The following is a 20,237-nucleotide window of genomic DNA, read 5'->3' on the forward strand; positions in this document are numbered from 1 at the left end:
AAAGTTGCAACATAGTATTTTAAGATTGGAAAGGGCCCTTGTAGAATAGGCACCAAAAACATAATATTACCTGTTGTAGTTTTCTGGAATAATTATCTTTACAATTATTTGGTATTTTCTTTGAAAGTATTCTTTAGTTTAACCTTAAATTGTGGCCACAATCAAGTGCTCTTACTTCAGAGACTTAAATTCAAGATTCAGAAAGGACCTTCTGGACTCCCAGACTTCTTCCCTTCTAAAAATGTCTACAGTGGTTCAGACACTTGTAGTGTCTGACCAGACAGTTCTTCCTTCTCAGAGAGATGAAGTCTCTACCCTGTGGCTTCAACCCACTGATCCAGGTTTGGTCTCTGGTATAACACAGGATAATTCTGTTCGATAGCCTCTGAATACTGAAGTTACTATGATTTCCATGCCCTCTGCCACCCCTTAGCGGTCTGTTTTCGGGAGGAGCATCTCTGGTAGTTCCAGCAAGTCCCTCTGTCATGTGGTTCCCGGTCCCTACTTCAGCTTCCTGTGGGCGTATCTCGTTTATCCATGGCGGTACTTGTGATGCCAGCCCATGAGCCCGGAGGCTGTGACCCTCATTTCCTTGCTTCACATATTCAGTCCAGAGTGAATCAGTTATTCCTTCGTGAGGTCAACGCCAAATAAAACAATTTTTGTTTTTACCACCAACTTGTTGATGTATTTTGTTCATAAAATCACTTCGCCTGATGAATTGATCTAGCAGTGACTGCAGTAATGCCAGTAGCAATAGCTCAGGTTTTGGTGCCTTTTTCTGTGTGCCAAGCACCCTTCCAGCTGCTTTAATCAACCCCGTGAGGTAAGCACTCACTAGACTCTGCCACATGAGGCTTCCCAGAAGAGAGCAATAAGTCTGGAGGAGACACTGTCACATCTCCGTTTTGCAGATGGGGTCACAAAGGTGGGAGGTGTCCAGTCCCGCTTTATGCAGGAAGGGCTGCTCCCTTGCTCTTTTCTCTATAATTGTGCTTCCAGTGTTTAACAGTGGCCCGAGGGGACCGAACAAACCAAGACTCAAATAACAACTGAAATGTCCTTAAAATGTCAAAGGGAAGTACTTCACCTACACAGTTGTCCGCTGAGTCCGGGCAGCTCCGTGTAGAAGAAGGGGTGGTTTGTCACCCAGTCTGTAGTGCAGGGTATGCAGCCAGGGGTGCGAGTGGGACCCCCAGTGCTCTGATCGTCGGACTTCTAAAATGGTGACCAAGATGTATTTAAGAAATTCAAGGAGCTGTTGGAGTCATCCAAGGCAGATTAAATTGATTTCATTGTTGGGGGGACTGCTTGCTGTCTGGTTCTTCAAAAACTGGTCAAGTGTTGCTGTCTTGGGAATTTACCATGTATGGTTAACCACATCTCTGTATCTAGTCGTGTTACTATTATGAGGTTAAGTCATTTTAGTCTGAGTATTTAGACCAATGTAAATATAATATGCATAAACATATATATATATATATCCGTACAAGTTTAGTTACCATTATATATTTGCTTATCTTGGAAGATCCCAATATTTGTAACCCAGAGTATTGCATTTCCTACATCTCCTCGGAAGAGTTGAGTTCTTCTACCCACTAGTCTGATTTATAATTTAATGAAGTAAGGAATCACAGAATAATTGGGAAAATGTCAGTGATCTGTCTGTGTCTAACATGCTGGACCTCGTATGTTAGACTTGGAACTTAAAATACAAAACAAGCAGCTCATTTCTGATAGTAGAATCATTTAAGTATACATTTACATCATTTCTTTTACTAGAAAGCTAGAATTTAAGTTTTTTGGTGGTTGGCCGTCCTTTCCCTTCCCCGTGGTCAGGGAGATGCCACTTTCGCAGGTGGCCACTGTCTAGAGGGACTGTTTACACCTAGTTTGCCAATAAGGAAATGAGGAAGGAACTCCGAGTTCAGATTTGATCTCCACCCAGGCTGAGCTCTGTTTTTCTGTTGTTACTCAGGAACACAATGGGGTTTGTGTGTGCGGAGCGGAGATAACTGCTGGCGTGACCCTGGAGTGATCCTGGGAGCCTGGCGGTGCCATCTCCTTGTGGTTCTTCCCTGTCGCTTCTGGCTCTGGGAAAGGTGGCGCCAGGTCTGCATTTCCAGAGGAGGCCGTGCCCCGAGCTCCCTGCACAAACACCAAACTTGTGTCTGCTCTTGGTGGCCATGTGCAAGACTCTGCCCATGTGCCTGGGATTGTCTTGCTCTGGGTGCCCTCATCACACCGTTGTGCCGGTGTCCCCAGGGACCAAGCTTTTGAAGACACAGAGTGCCACCTCTCCAGGACCAAGCCTAGTGCCTGGTTTGTAGAAGCAGATGATAAACATGTGTCAAAAGATTCATTCGTCCACATCGCCTCCACTCCCCTGGCAAAGAGGGGTCGGGATACTTAGGTGGAGCTCTTAGTCTAAATTTCTCAGTCTTGTTTTTTCTATATCCTTACAGCCTGTTGCTTTAACAGTGCTTTAAGAACATTGGCTCCTTGCTTTGCTCCTATTAGTGTATTTTAATTACTAATTATTAATTATTATTCATTAGTAGCTCCTATTAATGTATATATTGTAATTAATTTTATACAAAAGTTTCTTCATCTGTTGTTAAACAGATTTTATAAAATGGTAGCGTTAGTACAGGATCAAGAAACAAGATGTCATTGCAGAAAAGGTCTGGGGTCCATTGAAGGGATTTTTTTATATATTTGTAGAAAAATTTTTAAATGATTGCATGTTATAGAGCAGTGATAATTTGAATTTTACTAAAAATGGAAACTTCGATTTGATAAAAAGTATTCTAGAACTGTCCATGAGGACGGAGTTGAAATAAGTTGCTAGAATGCTTAGCTGGAAGATCAGTGAACACTCTTCTAAATTTATATTCCCCCACCTCATTCCTTCTCAAAGCAGTTTTTAGGGGGTGAGAATTAAAACTAGGTCAGTTAAGAGGTTAAGAATTTTTTAGAGCAGTCTAGTGACCTCCCCAGAGACTGTCCCTGTAGCGGGGGCATCATTTCCCAAGCCACTGAAGGTTAGGCCGGAGCAGTTAATGACTCATTGTGCTGGTGCGCAGTGTCTTTTACTTTGCACAAGTGGAATTCCTCATGCTATTTCAGCAAGGCTTTCAGGGTCATTTTGCTTAATTTTGAGCATGCTAGGCCCATAATAAGGATAAATGCCCCTTCACTAAAGTATATTGGTAACAACAATAACAAAAAGTCACATGAATGTTTTTCTAAACTTTCCCTTGCCAATAAAAGATGATTGCTCACTAAGGGGACGTCAGGAATAATGGGAATAACGCGGAGGACAGTCCTGTTACTGGGGAAGGTGATAACCTCAAAAGCGTAGCAGGATTGGTTAGGTTAGGAGACATGTCTTGGTTTAGAAATGCAGCTCAGCTGGACTCAGGGCCGAGACCAGTTTTGATATAAGTGCCCTAAAGGCTTGCCGAGAAACAACTAAGGAACGTGTTGCCCTGAGGAGCATGTTAGAAATAGCTGGAAGCAAAAAAAGTTTGCTGTTGGGGCACCTGGGTGGCTCAGTTATTAAGCGTCTGCCTTGGGCTCAGGTCGTGATCCCAGGGTCCTGGGATCAAGCCCTACATGGGGCTCCCTGCTCTGCGGGAAGCCTGCTTCTCCCTCTCCCACTCCCCTGCTTATGTTCCCTCTCTTGCTATCTCTCTCTCTGTGTCAAATAAATAAATAAAAATCTTAAAAAGAAAAAGTTTTGCTATTAATCTAGACTAGCACTGATTTCCTCATCCGCAGTTACACTGAACCGATCTTCTAACCCTTGAATCCTGTCATGTGTAGTTCATGGACGGTCTGAGAGCCTCATTGCCGGTGTGCTCTGCCGTTGACCAAGCTGTATCTGTGGACCCGCTCAAGGTGACAAGAGCGGTGGCTCGTGCTGTTGTCCCTTTGCGCGTGTTACAGGTCTGTACCGCGAGCCGCTGTGGGTATTGGTCAAGGGGTACTTGGTCTGCAGAGCCTCTCCTGCTTGTCTTAAAATGAGAGAAGTATTATTTACAGCAGCTTGTTGACTCTTCCCAGGGGAGGTGCTACCTGTTCCACTTCAGTGATGAGGGAGCAAAGGACAGACAGATGAAGTGACCTACCTAGAGCCACTGGCTTGGAAGTGATAGAACATTCACATGCCCCGAGTGTGGTCACGACTGTTCCTTTCTTCAGCATGTCAAGTTGCTTGTGTCTTCCACTGTCTTGATGTCGGGAGGTGCATTAGAAGTACAGTCGCTTTTACCTAAAAGGATTTTGTATTTAATCGTGAGGTCCCTTAGGGGTCCCTTTCTATAACAAAGATTTGAGGCAATTTTGGTGTGTGCCTTTTTCTTTCACTTTCTAAATTTCTATGACCTTTTTAACGTTTCCTAGAACCTTTTAAAATTTGAAGAAGTGCTTGCCCGCTGGCATCGCAGCTGCCCAGATGACAGGCTGTGTAGACAGGAGTGGGCAGAGCCCATGAGGTCAAGGAACAGCACCTCCATGGGGCGTCAACCCTTCCCTGAAGGCTGCGGTCAGCAGACGCTCTCTGCTTCTCTCCAGGAGGACTGTCTTCGGTCACTGCTACGTCACTGCCATTGCTGAGGCTCAAGCTTATCCTAGGGATGAGCTCTGATCATCTGTGCCATGGTCTGTGGCGTCAGAGTATCATTTTATTGTGGGAGTTAGAAGTACAGGTCCGTGTTCAAACTGGGCTTCTGCCACTGCTCGCAGTGCAACCGTGGGCCGCGCTCAGTGACTCGGCTTTCCCTTTGTCTTTGAGATGAGGGGAAGTCATTGCCGCACTGAGTTGTAGTGAAGGTTAACTAGGATGGCTAAAGCAGTTAGGAGAGGAGCCCCCCGACAACTGAAGCACCCCTACATGTTAGCTAGTATTATTGTAATTCCTACTACTTTGAAGAAAATAGTAGTAAAAGGCTACTTGCTCTGAGGCATAGCCAGGTGGATTTCTGACTTATTTTTGTTACTTATTTAGGTCTTTCCTATGAAGGATCTTGGTTTTAATAAGTGCCATGTATGTCGGTCACACAGCCTCTTTGGTCCAAGTGATCGTTTTCTCCCACGGGACTTGAGTAGATCTCTTTGTGGCGTATCCCTGTGCACCCGGGCTGGGCTGGGCGGGAGCATTTTAATCTCCCCTTTTCTGCAGAGGCCTGGGGGAGGGGCAGCCCGCAGTAGCTCTGGTGGGCACCTTGGCAGCTCACTGCCCTGTCGCTGTCCTCTGTCCTTGCTGGGGCTGTTCCGGCTCCGCTCCAACTGCCCCACGCTGCTCTTGCCGATGGGGCTCTTCCCCCGTGTCCCCAGTGGCGACAGCTTGAGGTCCGGAATGAGGAGAGTGTGTCGTGTGACACCTCCGTGGAAATGGGGTTTGCTCCCCACAAAGTAGTCTCCGTGGCAAAGAACACACACACTAGGGGGTCAGGCGCAAGCTGGTGAGGCGCGAGGGGCTGGGACTAGTCCAGGCGCCGCTCCTCTGACAGGTATTTTTTTCGAGGGTCTCACCAAGTGCTGACTATAACAGGGTCTATCAGTGAACAAAATAGGCTCCTTATGGAGCTTGTGGTCTAGAATCAGACATTTTCAGAACTTTTCCATGTTTCCCATTTGGCTCACATTAAAAGCCGGAGTGTTTACAGTCACTGAAAAAGTCCTGCCCAACCTGCTGCCCACCCCCGCCCCCTTACCTTTCTGATCTCACTACCGGCCACACCCCCCTTACCCCGCTGGGCTCCATGATGCCCCTCGAACATGCCAGGAACGTCCCTTTTTAGGGCCTTTACCCTTGCTACTTCCTCTTCCAGGAGTGTTCCCCTAGACAAATCTTTCCAGCTAACTTCCTCGTGCCTTTCACGTCTAAATGTCACCTTTTTAGTGGGGCCCACTGTGACCAAACTATTTAAGCAGAACCTACCACTTTCCCAACAGTCCTGACCCCCATTTCCTTGCTCTGTTTTTTTCCATAGTATTTGCCAATTTTTAACATACAGTTTACTTATGTTTGAAGGCAGGGATCTTAACTTTGTTTACCGAAGCGTACCAAATGCTCACCTAGGTCGGCAGTCACCGGCACGTAGGAGGTGCTCAACAAACGTGTTGAATGAATAAAATGAGAAGTACTCTGGAAGAAATTATGAAGGGTGTATTAGTTTCCAAACTAACAGAACCTTGGTGACTTGAAAACAACAGAAATTGATGCAGTTCTGGAGGCCAGAAGTCCAAAATTAAGGTGTTGGCAAAACCATACTCCTTTGAAGGCTCTAGGGGAGGAGGACCCATTCCATGCCTCTTCCAGCTTCTGGTGGCTCTGAACATTCTTCAGCTTGCCCGTATTACTCCTGTCTCTGCCCCCATACGGGCACATTGATTTCTGTTCTTCTATCTCAAAACTCCCTCTGCCTCTCTCTCAATAAGGATACATAGTTCGTCAGATAAGTCAATATTCACTCTTGCCACAGAAGATAGTACTTACAGATTTCAGGGAGTGGGATGTGGAAATCTGTGTTTTTGTCTGCCTCACCTCCTTTTGGGGCCTCTGTTCAGCCCACCACAGTGGGTTAAAGGGATCCCTTGGTGACAGTTGCCCCTGATGTGCCACCCAGTAGAACACTGAATGCAAGGAAAGCCAGAAGACTGCCCTCATCCGTTTTCTGCTTTAACTGAAATTTTCATTGAAATTACATTTTTTCCCCAAAGTAAGCACATATGCACATGTACACGGAAGAGCACAAAGGATAATTTCACCATTTTCTTGTACTGGTCTTCCCCAGTTGTTAACACATTTCCATAGTTACTTCCTATCTTCCGTTGTCCCTCTTATAAGGAAATAATTGTTTCCTATAAATTCCAAATCTCTCATCTTCCCCTTCTTACTTCCTTTCTCCTTCCTACTCAGATAGAAGCAATGGCTAGCATTAATTTGGTACGTGACCACAGTGGGGTTTATGTGGTTAATAGTTACTTCCCCATAGCTATTTATACATAATACGTGGAGAGGGGTGTGTGTGTGTGTGTGTGTGTGTGTGTGTGTGTGTGTGTGTGTTCCCTTTCTCCTGGCTTCAGAATATATAACCCCCTGAGAAGGCCTCTGGTTAGCCTAGCTGGGGTTATGTGCCACTACCTATTGGATGGACCCGTGGGTTCAGTGGGTGGGGTACTGTGGCTGCTCAGGCCTGGGGTACGTGCCTATCCATGTAGTCAGAGGGGAACAACCTTGGTTCAAAGCTGTCAGGATCCCAGGGTCCTGGAGGACTTCTATAGGAAGATCGGGAAAAAGGACTTGGGACAGATGAAAACAGATTTCCACTCGAGTTTCAAGTTTGAGCTTGGACATGAGGTCCTTTGGGAAACCTTCCCTGACTTCTTAGATCACATACTTAAGATTATTGTAACCACAGTCATGGACTCTCCGATTCCCCTCTCCTTCTCTTGCGGCACGCTCGCTCGGGGTGGAGAGCGTCAGCCGGGTTTACTTTTGTACCGCGGGTGGTAGGAGGCGTGGCATGCCCGTGTGTGCTCAACGAGTGTGCCCCCTTTCCTCCTGAGAACAGTTCCTGTGAGCGTTTGCACCTGCCTTTCAGGGCCATCGCATTCCTCATAGCTCTTTTCACGTGTTTTAGTGTATACGGGTGATTTGGCCCGTTCTGGATTTTCTTTTTCCCTCCTCCTCTCCCTTCCAATCTCCCTCCCTTCTTTTTTGTGGAAAATAATTTCTTCTTTTTCTTATTTAATAGTGAAAGTTCAGGGAAAGATAACATTGCTAAAAGCAGACTCAGACTTCCTCTATAAAGTCCTTTTTTAAAAAAATTAGATTTTATTTATTTATACGTCAGAGAAAGAACATGCGAGCACAAGCAGGAAATGCGCAAGCAATGCTGAGCAGGGGGCCTGATGCAGGACTGGATCCCAGGACCCTCGCATCATGACCTCAACCAAAGACACTTAACTGATTGAGTCACCCAGGTGTCCCTGTAAAGTCTTTTTTGAGTTGAGCCCTGCCAGGCTGTTCTTACCCCACTCTTCCCTTCTCTTAGCTCTCACGGGTGCACAGTAATTTCTTTCTAACCTCAAATATGCCGTCAGCAGAATAGGTTTTCTGCAAATTTACCTCCAAATACCTTTTTAGCTTCAGGAGAATTTGGATTTCAGTAGATGTAAGGTGTGAATCATTCCATTTGGTGGTAGTAGCAGTACTGATGGTGGTAGTACTGGCAGTCACCCCGTACTGAATGCAGTTTCCCAGCCGGCTTGCCCATGTCCGCGTCACTAACTCCTCTTACACACGTGAGAAAACTGCAGCTTGGCGGGCTCCATGAATCATGTCGTCTCAGCGCCGAAGTCGCGGAGCTGGGACATAAAGCTGCACACGGACCCCAGAGTCCTGAGGACCCTGCCCTGCCGCCGCCTGGTAATTGGGAAAGAGAAAGCTGGAGTTTGGTAACAGAAAAGGACATCAGACTGATTGCAGATAAGGAGTGGCCTTTCTGCCCTAGAGCTTGGGTAGAGATAAAGAGCACGAGGGAAGAATCAGCCCAGATCTCAGAACTGTATACCCATGGCCTCTCTGGGCAGAGACGGAGCCGAGGTGTATGCAGATAGGGCTGAAGCCACACACAGAGGCATAAAGTGGCACCACATGACGTGGAACATTGGAGAAGGCCTTTGAGGCATGCAGGTCGTTCCGGGCTCCTCCTGCGTCCGGCACGCTGGCTGGTCTGTGGCCCGGGACTCTCGCCACGGTCATAGTCATTTAACCAGGAAGGCTTTGAATATGTGGATAAGCATTCAGACATTAAATCAACTGTACTTAGAATACTGCATGAAGCAAAGCCCAGTGGATTTATAAGCATCCCATTGAAGCTTTAGGGGAGAGAAACCCAAGAAGTTGGGAGCAGGCAGGCAGTGGAATCTGAGGCTATGCTGCCATTCCTGCGAACAAAGTGTGCAAAGCCGGGATACCGCTCTTACTTGTGCTGTTTTAAATCCGTCTGTGCGAGGGCTTGGATGGGTTCCATCTAGACCTCAGTTCGGGTCAGTCTCCTAACCCTGTAGTTCCTCTGGAGTCTTGTATAATTTAGCTCTGAATTCCCTTACTGTGAACATTTTCAGGAACTGAACCCCTGGAGGAGATGACTGATATCACTGAACCTGATAGGATAATCTGGGCTTTTTGTAACCTGTCTCCTATACTGGGTTACTGCAAGTCCCGTCCAGGCAGGGACACCGTTTTCTGCTTTTACAGTACTTGGCTCAGTTCTATATTAAGTAAATAGTCTGCTGGTTTGTATTTGGACTACTAGTGCCCCTTGTACAGTATGCCTGTGTTCTGAATGGGGTTACCATATTTCTATCCATAGGGGGCATCTGTAGGACCAATGGATGGCATTAAAATCAGGCTGGGTTTTATCCCCCTCCAGGTTGCATCACAGCGCATTAGCTCAGTGGACCTCTCGTGTTGCAGCCTGGAGCATCTGCCTGCCAACCTCTTCTACAGCCAAGACCTCACTCATCTCAACTTAAAACAAAACTTCCTAAGGCAGAATCCCTGCCTACCAACTGCCAGGGGGCTCAGTGAACTGCAAAGGTGAGCATACAGAAATGGGTCGCTTCTGATTGTTACTTGAGTCATCTGACTTAAACAGCTACAGTGTGTGACCTTTCTCTTTAAGAGGGCAAGGTAATAGGACTTCATGAAAGTGAGGGCGTTATCAGTTTTATTGTGAAATTTTTTTAAGGTCCCTGCCTTTGAAACGAATGATTTATGATATTCATTAACTGGACAGATTTGTGTAAGAAGAATTATTTCTCTTGAAAATACTTCTGTTTCCTAACTGATCTGAAGACGGGTCTGTGAAAAGTTTGTTACTCGGTGTGTTACTTCTGAACTACAGAGGTTTGGTCAGATTAGATTATTTCTTTGGAAATTTACAAAAAGTCAGTTTTTTCCCATAAAGACATTTCTCTACCAGTTTAAGAACTAAGGTTTAAATCCCCTAATCCCAGTTGATCTGGGTGGTTAGTGTGTAGGTTTCAAGAGCCAAACATTTAAACAGTCTGCTTTATAACTAGAGAGAAGGGACTTTTTTTGGGTGTACTTAAAACAGATTTAAGAATTTACTGTATTCATTTCCTTTTTAGACCAATGATCGTTCTTGATTCTGTAGTAAACTAAGCCTCTGATATTTACATATTTTTTGTAGATATATGAGACTCTAACAGCAAAAGAACATAACTTTTAAATTAATAATGAACTGTTCACTTGTTCTAAATGACCGATAATGATCCGGGATTAAATTGTGGTAACTTAGCATTGTGATTATGTGTTCATGGTTTTTAATATCCAAAAAGAATAACCTGGTAAGTATTTGTTACAAAGTTTGTGCAGTGTGTAATTGCAAAAGAGAAGAGTATGATCATTGTCGCTTCAGACCGTTGTGAATAGTCTTCTTTGATAATATACCAAAACTTGACAAGTGGTCATTTCTTAAATGTTTCCAGTATGGAATCTAAAACCCTGTTGTTAAACTTTAAAAACTTCTTTCACACTAGGTTCTGTCGACCTTTCTTGCACTTTGAATGGGTCCTTGCCTGTACATCATTGTATTGCATTAATTATTGGTCATTTGGGAAATACTATTTCATTAGATAATGAAGCTATTCCAAATGTTAGCACATTTTATTATGCAATTCCAAGACCTCACAGTTGTTAATATCACCACTGATCTCATCAGAAAAATCTTTAAGTATTGAGAAGTTCTCAAGTTCACGGTGGAAGCAAGTTTTCTAAAATTTTCATGTTCATTTGGAAGCTTGAAGGCTCTCCTTGGCAACAGATACCGTCAGTTGTTTTTCCTGAAATGACCTTCTCACTTCATTGTAGAGAAAATGTCTGCCAAATACCCAAGTCCGAGTAACGAATTTGTCAGTTGTTTTTTCAAGTAAAAGTGGCATTCCACAAGTTATTGCCCAGTTTGGCTCAGAGCTCAAATAATTGTACAAGTATTTTCTTTGAGATAACCATCATTCTTTACAGCAGAGGTGCTTTTATCTACAGATCTGGAGGGCCAGTCGGGAAGCTCTGAAAGAACTAGATAATAAGCAGCGGAGGCTTCATGGCCGTGTAGGACCATCTGCCCTCCCGCTTTCAGGACGTCCAGGATGTCACACAGGGTTCCCATCAGAACGCATTCAAACCAACGCTCTCAGTTTAGAGATGAGGTGGATGGAGAACGCAGTGTCAAAGCAGATGCACGGTTCCTGCTGTGAGGCGGCGAGGGGCTGCGATGAGGGAATACTCCCAGGAGGGGTTTATCCACAATGTTTATTTCTTTAAAAAAGTTAGAAGCAAATATGACAAAAATGTTAATATTTTAAAGAGCTGAGGAGTGGATGTTTAGATGATCATTATTTTTTATAGTTTTCTATTTGCATGTTTCATAAGTAATTTCAAAATTTAAAACCTAAACACAAAGAATATCAAAGTGCGTTTCATTCCACGAGGGAATAGGATGCTTCTTGAAGAGCCAGCCTTTGTGGCCTGAGCAAACAGATACCTGGGGTGGAGGGTGTTTGGGGCATCATCCTGCTTATTATTTAGTTCTTTCAGAGTTTCCCGGTTGGCCCTCTGTATCTGTGGATTCTGCATCTGTGACTTTCTCCTTGGCCCTGGCCGCTTCGCCTGTGCTGCCCCTCCCTCAGCACACGGCCTGTCGCGCAGCTGTCCCGGGAGGCACGTCTCTGCTGCCACCTGCACAGCACAGGGAGCTCCTCGGGACAGCTGCCTCCCTGGCATTTTCCCGCTGCCTTCGGTCCTTGCTAGTTGTCTCACTGCTGTTTCCTACATGCCTTGGTTTTTGTTTTCATTGTTTAAAAATTTAAACTTTTTCCCCATCCAAGTAACATCCTATGTAGATTTTTAAAGATCTTAATAAACAACAAGACTCCTGATCAGGAGTATGTGCCTGGCGCTCCCGCCCCTCTCTACACCCCAGTCCTCCTCCCCAGGCAACGATTTTTGAGTCTTTTGGTCCCTTTTTTGCAATTTTCCTCCATCTTCCAAAGTACTCTTTATATACTTCTATTTTGACATTTTTTTGTTGCTGTTGGACATTGTTTGTTGGCTTACTACTGTGGAAGGTGCAGCTGTAACTCTCTTCCCTTGTCACCGGCCCGCGCACGCTGCCGCTGCTCCGTCCGCTGGGTGTGTGGCCGGCTCTCGGTTTGGGTTGTCATCCTCGTGAGGAGAGAGCGGTGGCCCGCAGCCAAAGCGCTTGTTAAATGCAGTGACTATATTTCCTTTCTTGTGCTGCCTGGAGAGTAGCCTCTCACGTGTGTACTTTTTTCTCTAGTCTTCCTGTGTCGGACAGAACTCTTGACATCCTTCCCGATGCCTTTTTCTTGGACGCTCCTTTCCTCCTGGAGTCAGGGTAGCTACCTGCTTCGCGGGCCTCTCACAGCTGACGTCCTGGGATGACCTTGTGTCATTTTCCTGGTGGCTCTCATCTCCCTGTGCTGGACCCCTCGTTTGCTGACAGCTGGTAACTTGAAGAAAGGCTTGGTTTACTCCCTTTTTTTAATGCAGTGTCTTCCCGAGAAAGGAGGCACGGGAGACCAATTTATCAGACACTTTGCATATCTGAAAATATTTTCTCTCCCACTTGAGAGGTAATTTGGCTGGCTTCTACGTAGGAAAACACGTGTTCTGAGAATTTTGAAGCCAGTGCACTATTATTTTCTAGGTTCTACAGTTGCTATTAACAAGTGTTATGCTCTTCTGATCCCTCTCTTTACGGTGATCTTTTTTCCCCTTTTGTTTCCTTGTTTGTTTTGTTTTGTTTTGTTTTAAACAACCTCCAGAAGACTGTAGGATGTTCCTTCTTTGGCTTTCTTTATTAATTTCAGCCCTTATGACGAATACTCAATCTAAAAAAATTATGTCCTTCAGTTCTGAAAACTTTCTCATTTTGTTTGATCATTTTCTCCCCCACCTTGGTTTTCTCTTTTCTTCTTCCGAATTCCTGTGAGTTCGGCGGAACCTCATTTCTCCTCTATTTCTCTAATTTTCCCATCTCTTTGCTTGAATGCCCTACTTCTTGACAGGTGTTCTCTACTTTGTGTTAACCCTTCTGAAGATCTGTTGTCTTTATTTTTCAAGAGCTCTTTCTTGTTTGTTTTTTAATTTGTGTGCGTTTTAATAACATTCTCTTCTTTTTCTCTTCTCTTTCTGAGGGCATTAAAGCTATTTATTTATTTATTTGCTTATTTCCTTCTTGCACTGTCCGTTTCTTTTTCTCCTGTCTGTGTAGGTGTCTGACTTTTGTGTAGAAACGTAACTATTTGGCGATCCTTTGCTCTCTGTTCCTATTTAATGGTGAGTCACTGAGAAGTGAGTTGCCCACTGCGATACGTGGGCAAGGCTTCTCCATGTAGAGCCCTGTCACAGCCACCAGGGGTGAGCTTGTGGTTTCATTGGGGAACTTCCAAAGACAGTATCTGTGGATCTTTTCCCTAAGGCATGTCAGTTTTACGTGAGAGGAATCCTGTGGTCTTCTGTGTGGGCAACGCATGCTGAGATTCAGGAAGCTGAGTGAGGAAGAGCTAGAATCTGAGGGTGTGGCGTGTGCATTATTAATTGGTCCCCGTTTTCAGAACAGTCTTTTCTACTAGGCCTGATGTCTTTGAGCCAGAGACACTCCAGTTCTGCTTCTTCCAGGGCATAAGCTGGGTTCTGCTGGAACCGGAGAGGATATGGGGTCTTAAGTCTTCCTTGTGTAACCCTCCGATGTCTTTTTGTAGAAGTGTAACAAACATAGAAGAGGCACAAGAATGAGTGTACTATTAGGTGGCTTTTCTCAAAGTAAACCCATCCACGTAACTGGTACGTATATTGAGAAGTAGAATATTGCTACCCCAGATGCCTTCCTGTGCCCCTCCTCCAGTCAGAAATTAGACTAAAGAGAGTCGCTATCCTGACTTTTAACACCATAAATGAGTTTTGCCTGTTTTAGTACTTGATATAAATGGGTAGTATGTAGTGGCGTCCAGCTTTCTTCATTTATTTTTTTAGAAAAGCAGACAAAACATATGAACTTACGTATTATTGGTTCGTACTTTGTGCAGGATGAAGCCATGTCTTTCACTTAAGGTAGAAGATTTTTCAGCTTGACATGGCAACAAAGGTTTCTGTTTTTTATGCCTAGAGGGGCTAGACTGAGGGGACTTGTGTGTGTGGGCGGGGCAGGGGAGGGGGTTCCTGAGCAACTGCTGAAGCTGCTCTTGTGTTGCCTTTTGGAAAACAAATGGGCTTTAAACCCGTGTTTTCCCTACCACATGCTACTACTTCCATTGTCCAAGAAATATTTTATTGCAAAGTTCTCAAAGGAATAACATTTGAAGTCTAGTAGAATATACATACATACACTTAGTACTAGGAATTGAAATTATAATATAGATTTTTAAACTCACATACTCCAAAAAGCATTAATGTAGCATTTATATGCTAATAAAATTAATAAGGCAGGTTTGAGATATGCCATGTATTTAGTTGTATATTTTTGATTTGTGTGTTTATGGAATTTGTGCTAATTTCTAGTGCATGTTTCATAGTGAATATGTTAGAGAGGTACCGGAGGGGAGCTTACTGTGTTTTTACCTAAGTATCAAGGAATGAATTTTTAGATTACAAAGTCAGTTAGGGCAGATATCCAGGGAGTAACTTTAAGTACAGTGCATTTATAACAGGTGGGAGTTCTGTGATTTCTTCTCTTAACCACATATCCCCTTAATTTTTCTTCCTATTGGAAATTCTTGCCTTAAATAAATGAGCTGTTTTCACAGAACATTTACGTTGGTATTTCTAGCCGCATTCTAAATCTGGAAAGATGGCCTGCTGATGTACACACATAGGCCAGCAGTTTCAGAGGGAAAACATTGTTCTTGGAACAACCACTGTTTGTTTTTCCTTTATTGGCATTGGAACTCTTCAAGTTAGTTTTCAAAATATAGAGGAGAGGCAAAATCAGAGTAATTTTTGGTAGCTTAATGGTTTCTTTCGTGATTATGTATGTCACTGTTAATTAGAATGTATTATTTACCTCCGTTTTATTAATAGATGGTGCTTCACTTACATGAGCTACATCTCCATTTAGATGACCCAGATGGTATTAGTCCTAAGATTATTATTATTTGCAATGGAGAATTAAAAAAAAAATAAATTATAGTAAGTTTCTTTGTAAAGTCAGTGAAGAGGACAACTTTTTTGCTGTTTTAAATTCAAGGAATATAACTTACCTTCCCATGTCTGAAGTTTCTTTTTAATACTGTACTGAAGCAGTATGAACTTAGTTGTACAAAATTCATGTTCAGACATTTTCCTGAAACATGTAGCTGTTTTAAAATGACCACTTATTAAAGTTTCACGGGCAGTAATATTGCACGGAAGGACCCGGGGTTTGTAAGGGTTGACGGATCAGAGTTCCCGGGTGCTCATAGCCCTCGCCGCACTTGGAGCGAGCCGCGCACAGAGCAAACACAGAAGCAGAGTTTGGTGGGAGGAATTTGTGTGTGCCTGCTTCCGGAGCTTTGCCCGTGGTGCTTGGAAAGTTTGCCCCCATATTTGAACTTAAACATCCTCACCTTAGATCATTTTAATGTATTACTCAGTTCTGCCTATCACTTTTATGGATAAGCCTATGTTTTAATATTTGACAAATTGATGATAATCAAAACACACTTCAACCGCTTAATTCTATATGTTAGAAATTAGACAAATTAATAATTACTTATAAATACAAATTGATTGTGTTTCGGTTGTGTTGATGGCTGGTGATTATCTATTACTTCCATCCATGAATAAGGGAAGCGACTCAGATTCCCTGCTCTGGTAGCAAGTTCTAGGAATGGAGCTGATTTTTTTTTTTTATAGGGAGATTATTATTCCAATTTCAGTGGAAGTTGGTGTTTCAAATTATTTGGTAAAGCATGTGTCTGCAGAATTATTACTTATGTGCTTTTTACCTTATGTGATCCTGAAATAGGCCAAAAAAAACAAAAAAAATCAATCCTCTTAGGTTTACCACCATCAGATTTTTTTTTTTTTTTTTTAGATTCTTCTTTGGAGACTGAACTTTGTTGTTGTTTTGTTACTATGGTCCTCACAGTTTCACAATATTTTATGCAATAGTTTAAAAAAGCGTCTGCTCTTGTGAAGATACAGTGCCTAGGAATAGCTGTGTTGCTTCAACTTGTAAACATTTGATGTCGCATTAAATTTTTGCCTGAGTGACTTTCAGTGCAGGTGCCATAAGGAAAGAGTTGACTTGAGCCTGTCACCTTTTTTTCTCTTTTTTTACTGTTTTCTGCATTTATCTTGTTTGCTTTGAATTCTTAGGGAGCAGGGATTTGTTCTTCCTCAGAGGGAGGACCCGCTGTCAGGTCAGCCGTTCAGTATGTATGATGTAAAGGACTGAGTATGTGAGCAAATGGTGGTGGTGGGAGTCATCCTGATTCATTCAGCACTGTGTTGAGTGTACCCCCTGCTCTGCAAAAGGTATTGCAGCCACATGGGGAAGAAGGGAGACTGGTCATTCATCATGAGAGGACCGCCTGTATGGCAAGGTGATTCAGAAAAGATGATGAAAAAAGACATTCCTAAGAAGGGATTTGAAGTTGGGAAAGGAAACATTAGATTTTAAACAGACAATATGACATTGGACTTCCTTAAAAAAAAAAAAAAAAAAAAAAAAAAAAGCTACAAGTCTCTTCAGCATTCTCTCAACACGCTTCACATTCACCTTGCAAGGAATGTGCGTCTCCTGCTTTTCACCCGCCAGACCCAGTGAATCTTCCTCCCCTTCAAAGCACGTCTGTAATGACCTTTGTTTCTTGAAGCTTTTAGTTATTTCCTGTTCCCTTGTGACCTTTTGTCTTCTGAATTGTTAGCTTTCTCTCTACTTAGTGCATTTACCAACTGTGTACCTTTTATAATAAACATCTGAAAACTTCAGACATTGCCATCTATATGAAGCCCTTGAGAACAGAGATGGAGTTTCCTTATCTTTGTTTTCCCTCTCAGCTGCCCCCCCACAGGATATAATATATATATATTATATATATATGGGAAGCCCCTTAATAAATATTTGTTGAGTTGAATTGTTAGTTTTCCCACAACCAAGGATAATCAAAGAAATGTGATCCTAAAACTTTCAGAAAAGAGCATCCAAAAGATGCTTTGAGCATTCAGTAGCACCATTTGGTGCATTTAGTGCTTAAAGTTTCTTTTTAAGGGTACAGTGGTCATTTAGAAAGATGGTACATCCATCATGTTACGTTGCATAGTACCTGGAGATCAGTTTCAAGGAACTTAGGGGTAAGCTTGTCATTGGTGTCTTACAGGCTGTGGTATAAAATGGGTACAATGTAACATAAGGTAGAGATCACAATTACCTTTGGATCGGGGTCCCTGGGTGGCTCAGTGGGTTAATCCTCTGCCTTCACCCAGGTCATGACCTCAGGGTCCTGGGATCAAGCCCCACTTCAGGCTCTCTGCTCAGCAGGGAGCCTGCTTCCCCCTTCTCTCTATGCCTGTCTCTCTGCCTATCTGTGATCTCTGTCTGTCAAATAAATAAATAAAATATTAAAAAAAAAATTACCTTTGGATCAAGGACAGCATGAATTAAAGACTTGGAAGAGAGAAGTGATTTGATCTCTGTTTAAATGTGAAATGTGTTTTAGCTGAAAAGAATAAGAGGGATGGGAGGGGAGCAGAGATGTTTCAAATGGGAGAACGGTGGGGAGAAGGGATGAGGTTGAGTTGGGTTCGCGAGTGTGTGGGTGGAGTAGAATGAAAGCTATGAAGAAATGAGCATTGAGAAACTCGTAGCTATGCCTGGAATTTATCAAGTACCTTCTTCTTAGAAAGCTCAATTTTCCACATTTTTAATCCCCCATGGAGTGGAAAACAAATGACCTTATTTCCTACTCTGTTCTTTTGGGGATCTTGGCATTCCGGAGCTACGAAGTTATTCATGTTAATTACTTACCCATCCCAGAAGTTCACCTTTCCAGGTTTTTAAAGGAAGAGATTTTAATATTGTGTTTTTATCCGTAATTTTTGAAAACTTCCTTTGAATGGGAATGGTGGTGGTCCATTAAGAGTAGAATCAGGAGCCGCATGCTAAAATATTTTTTGCAGTTCATTTGCCAGCCTTAGAACTGCAGTACCTAGCCCGACTTCAGCTTCTTTGAAGATGTTCTGCCATATAAAGGAATATTACAAGTGAACAATGCTAAGTGCGACAGAAAGGGTACGGCCGGTGTGTTAAAGAGCGCTTAGCACAAGGGCTGCTCAGGGAGGAGTGACCTTGGGAAGGAACTTCCACTACTGAGGTTTGGTGGGGCTTGCCAAGTGTGTAAGGGATTTCATAGACTGGGTAGAATGCCCTTCTTTCAGTTAACTCTTCCCAACACTGGAAGTTCCTTTATTCTACAGCTTTGCTTTTCAGATGGAATTTTGATCCTCTCGGGAAGCTTTCCATTTCACACGACTCCCATTTTCACTCCCTGATCAAAGGAAAGCCTCCGCTTGGTGCTTGGGGCACTGAGACTGCGTAGCCTTTGGTCTTCGCCTCGGTGTGGGCTCCCGACCTCATTTCTGAAAATAATAGCGGATTTTCTTCTTCCCTCACATGGTGCACGAAGAAGAGGGAGCTCAGAAAGAAACAAAAGATTTCTTTATCAGCCAGACTGTATTAAATTACCGGCTGCCTTATTGACTTCTTGGGATCCGTTAAGATGTTTAACTTTTCCCCCCACTTAAATATAAAGAAAGGAGGGATCTTCAGAAGCCTTGGCTTGATTCCAGTGAGGCTGTTGTATTCTGGCCGGTTCCATTCTTCTGTTTGTTCTAGTTGAACTCTTTGCTGTACTGTCCAAGCTTTACCTTACCTGCAAGTGGTTAATGTCGAACAGATTTTTGCGCGTGTTTGTTATTCTGAGTGGCGACCAACTTTCCCCTCCGCACAGAGCTTTTAGGGGACAGTGATATGCATGCAGGGAGAGGCCAGCCGGTGATGCTCATTTTGTGGGTTTTTTATGATGAAGCGTCGTCATGACTTGGGAACATGATTCCTGCTGCTCCTAATGACATCTGGAAAAAACGCTTTGTCTGCCAGTGCAAGAACTGCGAGGGAAACCCCGTGACGCCCTTTCCTTCCTCTCTCCTCTGCCTCAGCTCGGACAGCCTCCGCGCGCTCTGGAGTTCCTTCTGCCCACCCACATGTTAAAAATGAAAAATCTGTGAGCGTTGTTGTTGTTGTTAAGAGTGCCTGTAGTTCTGCTGTCCTTCACCACGATCGCCACAGTCAGAGCTGTGAACGGGAGGAGTCACGCGCCCGCTGTCCTGTCCCCGGGCGGGTTAGGGTGATGGCACCAGTGCTGGCAGATGGTTTCCCAGTGCCTTCTCTGAAGGAGGGGACACCCAGCCCTCCCGGGTGATGTCTGTGGGACCTGTAATTAACAAGAGAACGTGAGGGAAAGTCCGACTTCCCACCGTTTTCTTTTTTTTCTCGGTGGGGGGGGGGGGGGGGGGGGGGGTGGGGGGGGGGGGGAAGCCCATCAAGGAAAGCAGAGATGTCCTGTGATTTTAATGATACACACAAAACCATGCCTCCTCACGTAGACTATTTCACTTCTCTATTCAGGTTTTTTCATAGGGAAATAGCAGTGTCTTCATCTGGAGTTGGAGGCGCTCCGTGCTTAGTCTCTGTGCGCCCTGTACATCCACAGCTCTTTCTGCTTAACGCTATCATTTGCTTAATGTTTCCCAAGTATACCCTGTAGTTTTTGCCCTCCAAATCAGAGTTTCTCAAAATATGATTTATGAATGCTTATGTCAGGATCACATGGGATGTTCACAGGCAACAAGGAAATCTTTTTTCCAGCCATCCCTAAGGAGTCAGAACCCCCTGTGGTGAGACCCAGGAAACATTTTTTTTTTTTAAAGATTTTATTTATTTATTTGCCAGAGAGAGAGCGAGAGAGCACAAGCACAGGGAGTGGCAGGCAGAGAGAGAGGCAGGCTCCCCACTGAGCAAGGAGCCTGGTGGGGGACTCTGTCCCAGGACCCTGAGATCATGATCTGAGCCGAAGGCAGATGCTTAACTGACTGAGCCACCCAGGCATCCCAGGAAACTGCATTTTTCACAGGA

The 20,237-nt window shown here is 43.9% G+C and overlaps 1 protein-coding gene across 1 annotated transcript in view; it reads left to right on the forward strand.

Moving 5' to 3' along the window:
- The window catches only part of PHLPP1 (PH domain and leucine rich repeat protein phosphatase 1), a 205,779-nt gene that overhangs the window by 118,037 nt on the left and 67,505 nt on the right, over positions 1-20,237 (forward strand). Inside the window, exon 4 of the mRNA XM_059409789.1 lies at positions 9,450-9,616. Coding sequence (XP_059265772.1) covers positions 9,450-9,616 — 167 coding nt within the window. The remainder of the gene's footprint in view (positions 1-9,449; positions 9,617-20,237) is intronic.

This window comes from Mustela nigripes, chromosome 8, assembly GCF_022355385.1.
Source record: "Mustela nigripes isolate SB6536 chromosome 8, MUSNIG.SB6536, whole genome shotgun sequence".
In the NCBI taxonomy this organism is placed as follows: Eukaryota; Metazoa; Chordata; class Mammalia; order Carnivora; family Mustelidae; genus Mustela; species Mustela nigripes.